General features: G+C 36.6%; 1 protein-coding gene across 1 annotated transcript in view; it reads left to right on the top strand.

Moving 5' to 3' along the window:
- DNA2 (DNA replication helicase/nuclease 2) overlaps positions 1-11926 on the top strand; it is a 46741-nt gene extending 34815 nt beyond the window's left edge. Inside the window, exons 15-21 of the mRNA XM_070563938.1 lie at positions 4434-4627; positions 4720-4809; positions 4894-5098; positions 6843-6932; positions 7501-7683; positions 9462-9608; positions 10540-11926. Of these exons, the coding sequence (XP_070420039.1) occupies positions 4434-4627; positions 4720-4809; positions 4894-5098; positions 6843-6932; positions 7501-7683; positions 9462-9608; positions 10540-10608 (978 nt within the window). The 3' untranslated portion in view covers positions 10609-11926. The remainder of the gene's footprint in view (positions 1-4433; positions 4628-4719; positions 4810-4893; positions 5099-6842; positions 6933-7500; positions 7684-9461; positions 9609-10539) is intronic.
- Positions 11927-12285: the final 359 nt, after the last annotated feature.

Raw genomic sequence — 12285 nt, 5'->3', positions numbered from 1 at the left:
TAATAGATTATGTTTACCCTTTGACCAGTGGTAACATTTTGCAAAATTGTAGTAAAATATCCCCACCAGGATGTTGACATTGATATTGATACAGTCTAGATACAGAATAGTCTCATTGCCGCAAGGATCGTTCATGTTGCACTTTTATAACTGCATCTGCTTCTTTCCTGCCCCATCCCCTCCTTAACTCCTAGGAACCCCTTATCTGTTGTCCATTTCTACAATTTTGTCATTTCAAGAATGTTATGATAAATGGAATCATGCAGTATATAACCTTTTGAGGTTGCTGTTTTTCACTTAGCCTAATGCTCTGGAGATTCAGATTGTTGCATGTATCAATAGTTTGTTCCTTTTTATTGGTGAGTATTGTTCCATTATATGAATGTACCACAGTGTTTTTGGGATAAATAAATGCTCAGAGGCGCAGTTTCTGGGTCATTTGGTAGTTGCCTGTTTAGTTTTTAAAAAATTTATCAGGGCCAGCCCTGATGGCCTAGTGGTTAAGTTCAGTGCACTCTGCTTCAGCAGCCCAGGTTCAGTTCCCAGGCACAGACCTATGCTGCTCTGTTAGCAGCCATGCTGTGCTGGCGGCCCACATACTAAAAAATAGAGGAAGATTGGCACAGATGTTAGCTCAGGCTGAATCTTCCTCAGGAAAAAAAAAATTTACCAAACTGTTTTCCAAAAAGCATTTGTAACCAGCAGTGTGTGAGTGATACTTGTCAGCATTTGGTGGTGTTACAATTTTTCACTTTGGACATTCTGATAGGTATTTAGTGATATCTCACTGTGATTTTAATTTATTTCCCTAATGGGGAATGGTGTTTCATGTGCTTGTTTGCCCTCTATATATCCTCTCCTTTAAATTGTCTCTTCATATCTGTTGCCTATTTGGATTTTTTATTTTATTTTTTATTGTTGAGTTGTGAGAGTTCTTTACATATTCTAGGTATTAGTCCTTTATTGGATATGTAATTTTTGGATTTTTCCCCCACTCTGTAGCTTGTTTTATCATCCTATTCACGGGGTCTTTTGCAGCAAAAAAGTTTTTAATTTTGGCGAAGTCTAAATATAACTTTTTTACTTTCATGCATTTTGCTTCTGGTGTCAAGTCTAAGAACTCTGTCTAACTCTAGATGCTGAAACTGTCTCCTATTTTTTTCCTAAAAGTTTTACTCTTTTACATTTAAGTCTGACCATTTTGGGTTTATTTTTGTATATAGTGTGAGATTTAGGTCAAAGTTAAGTTTTTTCACCTTTTGATGTCCAATTGCTACAGCACCACTTGAAAAATCTTTCATTTCTCCATTGAATTGCTTTTGCACCTGTGTTAAGAAAATCCATTGGGTATATGTGAGTGATGTAAAATTCTCAACAATATGCTCACAAACTGAATTCAGCAGCATTTAAAAAGGTTTATACGCCATGAGCAAGTGGGATTTATTCCTGTGATGCAAGAATCATTCAACAAATGAAAATCAATCAGTATGATACTCCATTCTTTCACTTTTACCATGCCTATATCATTAAATTTGAAGTGACTTCCTTGTAGGAAGCATACAGCTGGGTTATCTTTTTTATCTACTCTGCCAGTCTCTGTCTTTTAATTGGCGTGTTTTAATCCTGGACTTTTAAAGCATACATAGTATATAGACGATTTACATTTATCATAATTACTGATACATGTTAGGGCTTAAGTCTGCTATTTTATTTTTTGTTTTCTCTTTTTTTTGTTGCTCTTGTTTCTTTTTCCTGCCTTATGGAATTTTAGAATTCCGTTTTCATTTATCGATTGTGGTTTTGGAATGTATCACTTTAAGTAGCTTTTTTAGTGGTTGCTCTGTTGCTCTAGGTATTACATTATATGTACATAACTTATAGTCTATTGATGTCATTTTACTAGTGCAAGTGACGTTAGAAAGCTTACTTCCATTTGTGTTCCTTTATCTTTCCCTGTTTATAATAGTCTTAAATATTTTTTCTACATACATTTAGAACTACATCAGACTGTGTTATAATTTTTGCTTCAACCATCAAACATAATTTGGAGGAGATAGAAAGCTTATTGTATTTATGCATATTTTTTGCTTACTGTGTTCTTTCTTCCCTCCTGAGGCTCCTCCTGGAACTTCTCTCCTTGGAAAGTTGGAGTTTCTGTCTTTTATCATTTCCTTTCTGTTTACAGAACTTCCTTTATCCATTCTTTTCGGGTGGTAGGTCAGCTGACAACAGATTCTCTTAGATTTCCTTCAACGTGAGGATGTGTCGATTTCTTCCTTCATTCCTGAAGAATAGTTTCCTTAGTTACAGGATCCTGGGTAAATAATTCCTTTAGAACTGGGAAAATATCCCACCTCTTCCTTCTGACTTCCATGGTTTCTGATGAGAAATTTGGTGACATGTGAAATAGAATCTTTTTCCCTTATTGCTCATTGATGTTTTCTTGGACTGCTTTCCAGATTTTTTTCTTTTCTTTAGTTTTTAGAATTTTAATTATGATATGTTTTGTAGTGGATTTTAAAAAATTTATCATGTTTGGCATTTTCTCAGCTTATTGAATCTATAAATTGAGTGTCTCTTGCCAAACTTGGGACATTTTTAGCCTGTGATTTCTTCTAGTACTTTTTCAACCCCTCCCTGTTTCTTTTCTCCTTCTAGGACAGTGAAGACACAAATGTTAGATCTTTTGTTATGCTCCACGGGTCCATGAAGCCCTGTTCACTTTTTTTCCAATCTATTTTCTCTCTGTTATTCAGACTGTATAATTTCTATTTTTCTATGTCTCTGTTCACCGGTTCTCTCCTCTGTCCCCTGCTATTGAGCCTTTTTTTATGACTTTTTTGATTTTGGTTATTGTATTTTCAGTTCTAAAATTTCCATTTGGTTCCTCTTATCTTTTGTTTCTTTGCCAAAACTTTCTATTTTGTTGAGACTTTCTGTTTTTTCATTTGATTTCAGTGTGTTCATAATTGCTCACTGAAACATTTTTATCATGGCATCTTTCAGTCTATGTCATATAATTCTTTTTTTTTTTTAAATACTTAATCTTTTTTTTTTTTAAAGGTTTTATTTTTTTCCTTTTTCTCCCCAAAGCTCCCCAGTACATAGTTGCATATTCTTCATTGTGGGTTCTTCTAGTTGTGGTATGTGGGACGCTGCCTCAGCGTGGTTTGATGAGCAGTGCCATGTCCGCACCCAGGATTCTAACCAATGAAACACTGGGCTGCCTGCAGTGGAGCGAGCGAATTTAACCACTCGGCCACAGGGCCAGCCCCTGTCATATAATTCTAACATCACTGTCCTCTTGGTGTTGGCATCTACTGATTGTCTCTTTCGTTCAGTTTGAGATTTCCCTGGTTCTGTGTATGACAAGTGATTTTTGATGAAATCCGAACATTTCTGTATTGTTATTTAAAATTTCTGTTTTAACTGGCTTCCTCTGACACTACTCTGGTAGGGCAAGAGGGTACACCACCTCATTACTGCCAGGTAGGAGTCGAAGTCCACGTTCCCCACTCACCCTGTTTTAACACAAGGTGGGGGGCTCCTCGTTACTCCTAGATAGGAGTGGAAGTCTAGGCTCCCCACGTGCTCTCTGCTGACATCGCGGGGTGGGGCTTATTACCAGCCAGCAGGGATGAGAGTCTTGGTTCCCTACTTGGCCTTCGCTGACACCACCTCTGCAGGGTATTGGAGTCTGTATTACAGCCTTGGGAAGGTGGAAGTCTAGGCTCCCCACTGGGCTTTTGCTGGCATCAGTGGGGGGTGAAGTCACAGTTTTTTCTGTAGTGTTTGGCTAGAGTAGAGTGGTTATTGTCTAAAAGTTCTGTCTACGAGGCTTTCCCTTTCCTCTTCCTTTGGCTTTTGTTCGACCTTTTTTGGTCCGCACCCATTGGCGTTTCTGGGTGCAGGAACTTCTTCAGTTTCAAATCTGGGATATGTGAGGCAAAAAGGAAACCCAGAGAACAAACGACTGTGTTCTTCCCCGGGTCCCAAGATCCCTAGCTGGTCGACCTTTTCTCCACCTTTCAGTGTCCTTATGTTTGTTTCATGTATAATGTCCAGGGTTTTTAGTTATACTTTGTGAGAGAAGTAAGGAAAAGTACTCTGTCTTCTCAGAGGGGAAGTTCTGGTTGACATTTAAAAAGAAAATTTATTGACTTACTGCCTCTTGAATGTTTTGGATTTCCATTTGCAAACATGCAAATTTGAGCATTGTTACAGTGTCTGGAAAATTTACTTGATTTTTTTCAATTTGTAGTAAAAACTTAAAAACTTTTTGCATGCAATAAATATTTCAGAATTAAATAATATTGGAGGTTTCTGTTGTTGGGGACAAAAAACTTTTTTGATCTTTTAATTTCAAAAATGGGAAAAACAAGTTTTATTTCTTGGACATATTAAATAAGTGGTCTGTTTTCTTTGTTTTTTAGCTTATAGTTGCAACAACATGTATGGGAGTAAACCATCCAATATTTTCTCGTAAAATTTTTGATTTTTGTATTGTGGACGAAGCCTCTCAAATTAGCCAACCAATTTGCCTCGGACCACTTTTTTTTTCACGGAGATTTGTGTTGGTGGGGGACCACCAGCAGCTTCCTCCCCTGGTGCTAAACTGTGAAGCAAGGTAAGCGGACGTTGAAGTTTTAATTTTAAACAAGATTCTTTTTAAGGGACAGTTTCCTTACACTGATAAGCCCGAATTTCATTTGTTGACAGAGCTCTTGGCATGAGTGAAAGCTTATTTAAGAGGCTGGAGCAGAATAAGAATGCTGTCGTACAGTTAACCGTGCAGTACAGAATGAACAGGTACTCATAACAGTGTTATCTACAAGTGATTTTCATGTTCGTTTTCATCTGCCAAAACTAAAATTATTTTTGCAATTCCCTTAGTAAAATTATGTCCTTAAGTAATAAACTGACATATGAAGGAAAGCTGGAGTGTGGATCAGAAAAAGTAGCCAATGCAGTGATAAACCTGCCTAACTTTAAGGATGTAAAGCTGGAACTGGAATTTTATGCTGATTATTCTGAAAATCCTTGGCTGGTTGGAGTATTTGAGCCAAACAATCCTGTTTGTTTTCTTAATACGGACAAGGTAAAAAAAAAAAAAAAAGTTTTTTTTCTCCCTTTGTCCTATCATTTATGTTCCTCAGCTTCAATAGTGAACACTTCATTAGAGCTTATCAGTTAAACCTAGTGTATTTCTTGTACTTCAACACAAAAAGAATCTTTCCTTTCTATAGCCCCAGAACATTTGGGAGGAGTTTAATTCTGGGGATTGATAGATGGCAAAATTGACTTTTGCTGACCCTGTGGCCGAGTGGTTAAGTTCATTCACTCCGCTTCAGCGGGCCAGGGTTTCTCCAGTTCAGATCCTGGGCATCGTCATGGCACCGCTCGTCAGGTCATGGTGAGGCTGCGTTCCACATATCAGAGCCAGAAGGACCTACAACTGGAGTATACAACTATGGAGTGGGGCCTTCGGGGAGGAGGAGGCGAATAAGAAGGAAAAGAAAGGGAGATTGGCAACAGATGTTAGCTCAGGTGCCAATCTTTAAAAAAAAAAATTGACGTTTGAAGTAGGAAAGCTAGAAAGTGAACTCAAGTTTTCCCAGAAAAGAAATTTAGCATTGATACTATCAAAGGGCTGGATTTACAAGTGGACAGAAGATAACGATAAGTTGATGTCCTTTTAAAGACTTTTTTAAAAAAGATAGACTTTATTTTCTAGAGCAGTTGTAGGTTCACAGCCAAATTGAGCTGAAAGTACAGAGATTTCCTGTATCCTCCTGCCCCCGCATAGTCACATAAAGACCTCTTTCCAAACTTGTCATTAAACAGAAATCTTCCAAGGAATTTAAATGACTTGATTCTTATTTCTGGAAAGTAAGAACATAGTTTTGACCCTGTATTCCTACAGTTTGTTTTATATAGTGCTTCTCAGCATTGATTTGGAAGTCTTTACCTAAGTTAAAATAAAAATATAGTGAAAAAATAATTACTCTAAAATATCTTTTATTATTAAGATAGGGAGAATCAGCTGTTTGTTAAAAACAAGGCCTCTCCATGTGTACCCTGATGGGATTTTTACTCTCTTGGATATTGCCCTTAGCGTTTCAGGTTCAAGAATTAACACCTAGGGGCAGTGGGCTCTGGGAAATTTATTTAGATAAACTGATCTCACAAATGAATGCTTTTATAAACCGCAATTCCAATTTGCTAGTTATAATGTATAATTATTTACCTCACCAATGATCGCTCAGATTCTTTATTTTTGCTACTCAGGTTTCCTCTTTCTTATCATCAGGATTCTAAATTAGTTGTGTTAAAAATAATCAAGGTCACTTTGGGATGATGTAGGAGCAAAATAGTCCTTGGGGAGTTTTACCAGCTGTGGCAGCACCTGAGGAACTTTATCTGCTCCATTATTTGTGTAAAAGGAAACAAGAAAATGAAAAGAGCACAGATACTAGAGCCACATCTGAGTTTGAATGCTAGTGCCATGATTTATTGTCAGGGCTTGGGCAGGTTGCTTATTTTTTCTGACCTTTAATTCCTGTAAAATGGGAGATAAGGTATGTGCAGCTCAGTGTGTGCTTGGCTTTCTTGGAGAGTTTAGTCTGCATGGTAGCATATGTAAGATGGGTAGCCTCTGGGTGGCTTTCTGAAAGTGACTAATACTCATTTTTGTCAATTCTTTTACCTTCAACTTTTACGATGAAGATCTTTTTCATCTGTCTCCACAGCTGGTAGTCTGGTTTCTGTGGCTGTCTGTGTACAGACAGTGCTCTTAACTTTACAGATGGGTTTACAAGCAGGATGCATGTTTTTCTGTTTAGGTTCCAGCACCAGAACAAGTTGAAAAGGCTGGTGTGAGCAATATAACAGAAGCCAAACTCATAGTTTCCCTGACCTCAATCTTTATTAAGGTAATTTAGATTTAATTTTGAGGGCTAATTAATATTTAAGTGCAGAGCAATGGAACGTTAGAATAAAGGAACTTAGATCTAGCATTAACCCTTGTTTATTAAGATAAGAAGACTGAAGCCTGATTGTTTTTGTTTTATTTTGAGAAAATTTGTCCAAGACATGTAATTTTTTATAATGGCATTTTGGGTTTCCACCGAGGATTGCTTTTTGTAACATCAGATAATCCCGATTGTATGGAAATATTGTTGTAGTCGGTATGATTGGGGATTGGAAACCTCAGTGTAAGGGATAGCAGAAAGTGAAATGTATTTCTTTGTACTTTTTTTTGTATAGCAGCACTGTTCTAGTGGCATGCAAACCATACTGCTATGAGCCTCTAAAAATCAAGAGAGCAATGTTTGAGGAAGTTATTTCATCTCAGGAAATATGGATGTAGATTTAGAGCAAATGAGAACATCTATTATAAACATCAATCAGGCACATTATGTAAACATTTAATAAATTTAGTTGCGGTTAAATAACAAAAATCAGCATGTTTCATTTTCAATTGTGTCCTTTTCTGTTTAGGCTGGATGTAATCCCTCTGCTGTTGGTATCATTGCACCATACAGGCAGCAGTTAAAGATCATCAATGATTTGTTGGCGCGTTCTTCTGTCGGGCCCGTCGAAGTTAATACGGTAGACAAATACCAAGGAAGAGACAAAAGTATCATTCTAGTATCTTTTGTTAGAAGTAATAAAGATGGAACTGTGAGTTAATTGTATTTTCTGCTGATTTGTTTGAGACTTTTTTCCCCTCTTTTAAAAAAAATTGTAGTAAAAACATAATATTTACTATCTTAACTATTTTTAAGTGTACAGTTCAGTAGTGTTAAGTATATTCACAATATTGTGCAACAGATCTCCAGAACTATTTCACTTCCCAAAGTTGAAACTCTGTGCCCGTGAATGACAGTTCTCCAATTCCCTCTCCCTCCAGCCCCTGGCAGCCACCATTCTGCTTTGTCTCTCTCAGTGTGACTCCTCTACGTAGCTCATACAAGTGCAATCATACCGTATTTGTCTTTGGTGACTGGCTTATTTCCCTTAGCATAATCTCCTCAAGGTTCATTCATGTTGTGACATGTGACAGGATTTCCTTCCTTTTAAAGGCTGAATAATATTCCTTTGCATGTCTATACCATATTTTGTTTATCCATTCATCTGCCATTGGACATTTGGGTTGCTTCTACCTTTTGACTGTTGTGTTTGGGGTATTTTAAAGATTTAATTTTTCCTTTTTCTCCCCAAAGCCCCCTGTATGTAGTTGTATATTTTTGGTTGTGGGTCCTTCTAGTTGTGGCATGTGGGACGCTGCCTCAGTGTGGCTTGATGAGCAGTACCATGTCCGTGCCCAGGATCCGAACTGGCGAAGCCTGGGCTGCCGAAGTGGAGCGCATGAACTTAACCACTCTGCCATGGGGCCGGCCCCTGGGGCATTTTATTTTATTTTTTCTGTTTGTGTTTTTGTGTGTTTTTTGAGGAAGATTAGCCCTGAGCTAACTACTGCCAGTCCTCCTCTTTTTTTTGCTCAGGAAGCCTGGCCCTGAGCTAACATCCGTGTCCATCTTCCTCTACTTTATATGTGAGATGCCTACCACAGCATGGCTTGCCAAGTGGTGCCATGTCCGCACCCGGGATCTGAACAGGTGAACCCCGGGGCCGCCGAGAAGCAGAATGTTCGAACTTAACCGCTGTGCCACCGGGCCGGCCCAGGGGCATTTTAAATATAAAGGCTTTCTTAGATATACTTTCAGATTTATAGATAATTCCAGGTTTTGGGGTTTTGTTTTTTTGCATTTTTTACCTTAATTAATTTTTCTTCACTGTGTGATAATCTTCATATGGTTTTGAAAATATACGTAGTAAAAAGTCTCTCTTCTACCCTGTTCCTCTTCTACTCAGTTCTTACTTCACAGATAATTACATTTTTGGCCTTTTTTGGGTAACCTTCTAGAATTTCTTTATGCATGTACAAGCATTTATGAATCAGTATTCATACTTCCCTCCTTTTTACACAAAAGGTAATATATACAGTCTGGGCTTTGCTTTTTCCACTTAATAAAATAGCTTTGAGATCTTTCCATGTCAGTACACAAAAAGAGATTTCATTCTGTTCTTACAGTTGCATAGTTTTCCATTTGTATATATGCGTTGTGGTATATTTAGCCACGCCCCTGAGTCTTCGTTACAAAGTTTTCAGTACTGTTGCAAACAGCGCTACAATGAGTGGGAATAGCTCCAACTGTTTATATGTATTTAATAATTTTAAAGTATGGCTAGGATATCACCCCCAAGGTAAAGTATTTAAAGTTGGCATTGTGGGCAAGTTTTTCCAACTGTTTAGAATTTTAAATGTGTTGATGAATCTTTTTTGCAATCTATGTTTTTAAAAGTACGAAAATAGTTCAAGATAACCTGTGTTCTTTGCCAGAACAAACTCAAATATATAAGAAAACTCAAATAATTGAAAATTATACTTCTTTCAGGTTGGTGAGCTCTTGAAAGATTGGCGACGTCTTAATGTTGCTATAACCAGAGCCAAACATAAACTGATTCTCCTGGGATGTGTGCCCTCACTAAACCGCTATCCTCCTTTGGAGAAGCTGCTTTGTCATCTAAACTCAGAAAAGTTAATATCCTTTTTGTTTTGTATATGGTCACATTTGATTGTGCTGTTGTGAGTAGTTTATTTATATATTTGTATAAATTAAAACTCAGTGTCTTGTGTTTTCCATGGGTATATTTCAAATATCTGATTGTACAAAAGAAGGAGAGAAAACAATTCACAGGAAGTAATTTTAAGCAAAAAGTGAAATAGTGAAGGTGATGGAGGAGGATAGTTTTTGAAGTGAGAAAGGGGGGAAAAAAGGGACTTGATCTGTTGCCCTAGGAACAAGGTGCATGTTTGCTAGAACGCATCTAGGAAAATTGGTTATCCCTCTGGTTCTTCTCACCCCAATTTATAACCTTATTTTTTATCTTGGACAAAGCATTATATTAAAAAATGGAGAATTATTCCTTGTCATATTGTAGATTATTTTTTATTTTTATTTATTTTTTTAAGATTGGCACCTGAGCTAACGACTGTTGCCAGTCCTTTTTTTTTTTAATTCTTCTCCCCAAATCCCCCCCAGTATATAGTTGTGTATTCTAGTTGTGAGTGCCTCTGGTTGTGCCATGTGGGATGCTGCCTCAGCATGGCTTGATGAGCAGTACCATGTCTGTGCCCAGGATCTGAACTGGCGAAATCCTGGGCTGCTGAAGCAGAGCGCACGAACTTAACCACTTGGCCACAGGGCCGCCCCCTAGCTTATTTTTTAAATCATCTTTTTAAAAAATTATATGAAGGTCTTAGGCTAAGATATGTAAACTTTATTGCTTAAGTACATTATTATCCATAGAATGCTATATTAAGTACATTATTATCCATAGAATGCTATAAAAAATCTTTATTATTTTTTAGCCGTCCTTTAAACCACTTTACAAAGTGTTAAATAAAAGTCATAAATGTTTTTATGTAATTAAATATTGTGTTAAATACGTATCTTCCTTAATTTATTTTACATCATCGATCTTCCATCAGCAGAACATGAAAGTCTTTGTCACATATTGGGTGATTTTCAAAGAAGATAAAGCACTGTTTTCCTTGCTTTTTTCATACTAGCATAGTGATCTCCTCTATTGCCTGTTATTTGTAATTTGGATATGCTGTAAAATCAGTGCCTGGTTAGACTGTGAAGATAACTTTTATCCCAAGGGTATGAAATGATGTACTCTGTTCAGAGTTCTAGTTTTTTGTTTTATTTTTTTGGGTATAATTTTGTTAAATATAAAGTTCTATCACATACGAAATTTAACACAATATTTTTTCAGTACAGGTATACCCCAAACTGTGAAAAGTCTAAATTTATAGTTACTATAAATGTTTTTGTGTGACCTAGAAAGAGTTTGATAAATTTTACCAGCTTTAAAGATGGATTAACTTTTGGATCTGAGGTTTAAACTTCTAAGTGTAAAATTTCAAGACTAATTTGATTTTGTAGACTTTTACCACATTTTATTTGAAAGATTAGGTAAAGAAAATGATTTATTTTTATCATTTAAGCACATTCTTGTGATGAGAACAAAGGTGTGATTCTTTTCTGTATTTTGAGGTCCCTGATCCAAAGGCCATTTTGCTGTTTTTTTCCTTTGACTTTTGCTTTCTGATATCAGCTATGTTTTCACTTTGAACCTAGTCATTTAAATTATTACTTATAAATTGATTATTTCCAATTAATTTATGATTCCCCTTAACTTCCCACTTGTTACTTTCCGTTTTCAATATTCTAGAGTAGATTTGATATAAAAGAAAATAATTCTTACTCTTTTTTTGAGAAGAAATTTTGTTTGCTGAATTGACAAATTTAAAAGGTATATCCCTGTTTTCACCTTTTCGCTTTCATATGTCCCTTTGTTTTGAGGGGCATTACTCACTTTTCCGTTTTTATGTAAGGATGTTTTGTAAAACAAAATTACCTCAAAGTGCTTAATGATGTATATGGTGACTGATTTTAACCTCAGTGTATCCATCTTCTGGGAGGATATCTCATTTCTCTCAGAGTTTTGTTTTTTGTTAATGAATGTTAAATATGCTAAAATTGTTGCTTCTACCTCACCTTTTTTTGAAAATTATTACTTGAAGTTTTAAAAAAAATTTACTTATATTTTTATTTTATTTTTTGTGTGTGGAAGATTGGCCCTGACTTAATATCTATGCCCGTCTCCCTCTATTTTATATGTGGGACACCTGCCACAGCATGGCTTGATAAGCAGTGTGTAGGTCTGTGCCCAGGATCTGAACTGGCGAACCCCGGGCAGCTGAAGTGGAGCACGCAAACTTCACTGCTGCACTACTGGGCCACCCCCTGTTACTTGAAGTTTTTAGTAAATAAATTGTTTTCTACTGTTAGAGCTTACTGTGTCAATTATTTCTATATAATAATTAAGTTCAGGGTTGACCAGCATTTTTTCCAGTAGTTACAAGTGAAATATTGATAATGCTCTAAATCTGAAACCAAGGAGTGTTGACATTATAAAGAGATTTGAAGGACACACAGGATGGAGGTGATCATGGAGAGACTATGGATCAAACAGGAAAAACTAGAAAGTTGCTGAGATAGGGCTTAAATATTGGTTAGATATCAGGAGGTTACATAACAGGAAGGAATCGAAGATAATTTTAGTTCCTGGGAGTGAGATGAATAAGAAAATTCTTTTGGTTTAGACAGTGGTTGCTTCTGAATTAGAGGTTTGTATGGCCTGTAAAGT

This window comes from Equus przewalskii, chromosome 1 (genome assembly GCF_037783145.1).
Source record: "Equus przewalskii isolate Varuska chromosome 1, EquPr2, whole genome shotgun sequence".
Taxonomy (NCBI): Eukaryota; Metazoa; Chordata; class Mammalia; order Perissodactyla; family Equidae; genus Equus; species Equus przewalskii.
Note: the sequence above shows the minus strand (reverse complement) of the source record. Positions and strands in the feature narration are given on the sequence as shown.